Here is a 2,775-nt window from a genome sequence, read left to right on the forward strand (position 1 = left end):
AAAAAAAAAAAAAAAAAAAAAAGAACACACACACACAAGTAATCTCACTTAATCTTTATCATTCCATATTTAGTTATTATATTAAGGATAGTAATAAGATTAAGTACTCCACTAGAAATTTATTCTACATCTTCCATCACTAGCTACTTGATTTTCTTCTCATGCTTTAATGAGAAAATTTTAATAATATTCTTTTACCATTTAAAAAAAAAAAAAGATTGCCCCCATTAATTAAAATATAAATTTTTCTTAATTCATGATCTTATTATTTTTTTTGGATTCTTTCACCAAATACCCAAATCGATGGGTTTGATCCAATTACATTTAGGCTGAATCAATCTCCGAATTGGATTAGGCCAAATCGAAGCCAGCCCATTTTCACTTTCGATTTTGAAATTTGTACCACTTTTTAATCAGGTTCGTTCTGATTTCTGATTTCTGATTTCGATCTAGGCATTCGGTTGGGTCAGTACAAAAACTTACCTACTTGAGGGAATTTTTTTTACAAATTATAAAGAAAATCATATTATAATAATTATATACAAATTCATGAAAAAAATGCTTCTCTTTTTTTGGTGTAGATTCCGATCTAGGCATTCGGTTTTTGTACTAGATCCATATAAGCCCAAGCCAAAGCCAATCAATAAGAGCTCAATTTGGTCCATTCGAACCGATTTATTTTGATGGGTCTGACAAATTTAACTAGAATTTCAAAATAACGGGGGATTTTAGGGAACTTCCTTTTTATATAAGATGCTGACGTCATTATCATCAAGACATACCCACTCACGGAAGGAAAGGAAATATAGTCCCACTCCGCATGAAGTCCAAGTCATGCAACGTTCAGTTCATATAAGGAAAGCGGAGGTCGATGGTCTCCGCTGCTCCATCAGCACCAAACCGCCGCTGACTGCAACCCTCCACCCATAACCCATCGTCGCATCAAGAGAAAATACACGGCAATGATCTCCTCAATGCCTGGCGGTGATAACACCGATGCCCATCTCCTCCCCAACATCTCCGACCTCCCCGACGGGTGTCTGGCCTACATCTTCAAGTCCCTGGACTCCCTCGACCTTGAAAGATGCTCTTTTGTTAGCCGCCGTTGGCTCCGCGTCGAGGGTCAGAACCGACATCGCCTCATCCTCAAGGCCAACTCCGATCTCCCAGTCATCCCTTATCTCTTCACTCGCTTTGACGCTGTTACCACACTCACACTCAAATACATAAAAGACGATGCTCTCGTCCTTCTCTCTCTGCATTGCCGTAACCTCACTTGCCTCAAGCTCCGTGATTGCCTCGAGTTGACCGATGCAGGCATAATCCCTTCCGCCGTCAACTTCAAGGGATTGAAGAAGCTCTCTTGTCATTCTTGCAACTTTGGTGTCAAGGGCATGAACGGTCTCCTTGATTACTCTTCTTCCCTAGAAGAGCTCTCCGTAAAGTGTCTACGTGGGTTTTATTATGACGAGTTCCCTGCCATGCCTGTCGGACCAGGTGTCGCTGCTTCCTCCCTTAAGACCATCTACCTCAAGGATCTCTACAATGGTCAATCCTTCCTACCCTTAATTTTCGACTCCAAGAACCTCAAGACCTTGAAGATCACCTACTGCAGTGGGGATTGGAATAATATCCTCCAAGCCATAGCTGAACGAGTTGGTACTGGTCTGGTTGAGCTACATCTGATTACACTCCTAACAGACGTCGGCCTTGATGCCATCTCTAAGTGCTCAAATTTGGAAATCTTGCATCTATCTATGACTTCTCCAGAGTGCACTACTGCAGGGCTTGTGTCCATTGCTAACCACTGCAAGCTCTTAAGGAGACTCCACATGTATGGATGGAAGATAGGTGAAGAGGGACTTATTGCCATTGCCAAACAATGCTCTAATCTTGAGGTGTTGGTTCTCATTGCTTTCAATCCTACTTCTTTTTCTTTGGATCTACTAGCTACCAATTGCCAGAATCTGGAGAGATTAGCAGTGTGTGCGAGTACCACGTTTGGTGACACGGAGATTTCATGCATTGCTTCTAAATGCAAGGCATTGAAGAATCTCTGTATCATAGCCTGCTCAGCTGTGACCGATCTTGGGATGAAAGCTCTTTCCGGTGGCTGCCCTAATCTGGTAGAGTTGAAGGTTAGGAGCTGCAAGGGAGTAACTCGTGGGGTTGCGATTTGGTTGAAAGAACGCCGGGTTTCATTGGCTGTCAATTTGGATACTATAGAAAATTTTCAACCATTCAGAATTGGATCATTTTTTGGCCCATCATAAATCTATCATATATCCGATATATAACAATATTTAGAACCATAGACCGAAATTTTTGTTGATCTATCACGCATGTTAGATTGATTACTGTTGCTTGTAATTATACCCAAAAAAAAAAAATGTCTCTCATAATGGTATAATATCTGAGGAACATTTCCACAGTAATATATTTTGTTGTGTGGAATAACTTCTTATTCTTCAGAGCAAAAGATCGTTTCCTAGTCACCTAGTCACGAGGCTAGTGTGAGGGCCAATGAGAGCACGTAACAATGAGGTTTTTTATTTCATGAAGGATGAGGTGATAATTTTGAGTGTTTCTTTGTCTGGATGCAAGGGCCACAGGTAACAATGGAATGCCATCCACATACCCTACCGTAGTACAGTTCGGTAATAGTGGATTATATCTCAAGGAAGAGTTACAGAATATAAGAAGGAGAGAGAATGTGAGAAGGCCGTAGTCATTGTTATTATAGCATTTTCCCTTTTTTTTTTTTTTTTTTTTTTT

General features: G+C 40.5%; 1 protein-coding gene across 1 annotated transcript; it reads left to right on the plus strand.

The window, feature by feature from the left end:
* Positions 1-962: 962 nt before the first annotated feature.
* Positions 963-2,273, plus strand: LOC122068833 (putative F-box/LRR-repeat protein 8). Its single transcript, XM_042632753.1, has one exon. The coding sequence runs from the start codon at positions 963-965 to the stop codon at positions 2,271-2,273; it is 1,311 nt and encodes a 436-aa protein (XP_042488687.1).
* The last annotated feature ends 502 nt before the right edge of the window (positions 2,274-2,775 follow it).

Source organism: Macadamia integrifolia, unplaced genomic scaffold, assembly GCF_013358625.1.
Source record: "Macadamia integrifolia cultivar HAES 741 unplaced genomic scaffold, SCU_Mint_v3 scaffold46, whole genome shotgun sequence".
NCBI classification, from domain to species: domain Eukaryota; kingdom Viridiplantae; phylum Streptophyta; class Magnoliopsida; order Proteales; family Proteaceae; genus Macadamia; species Macadamia integrifolia.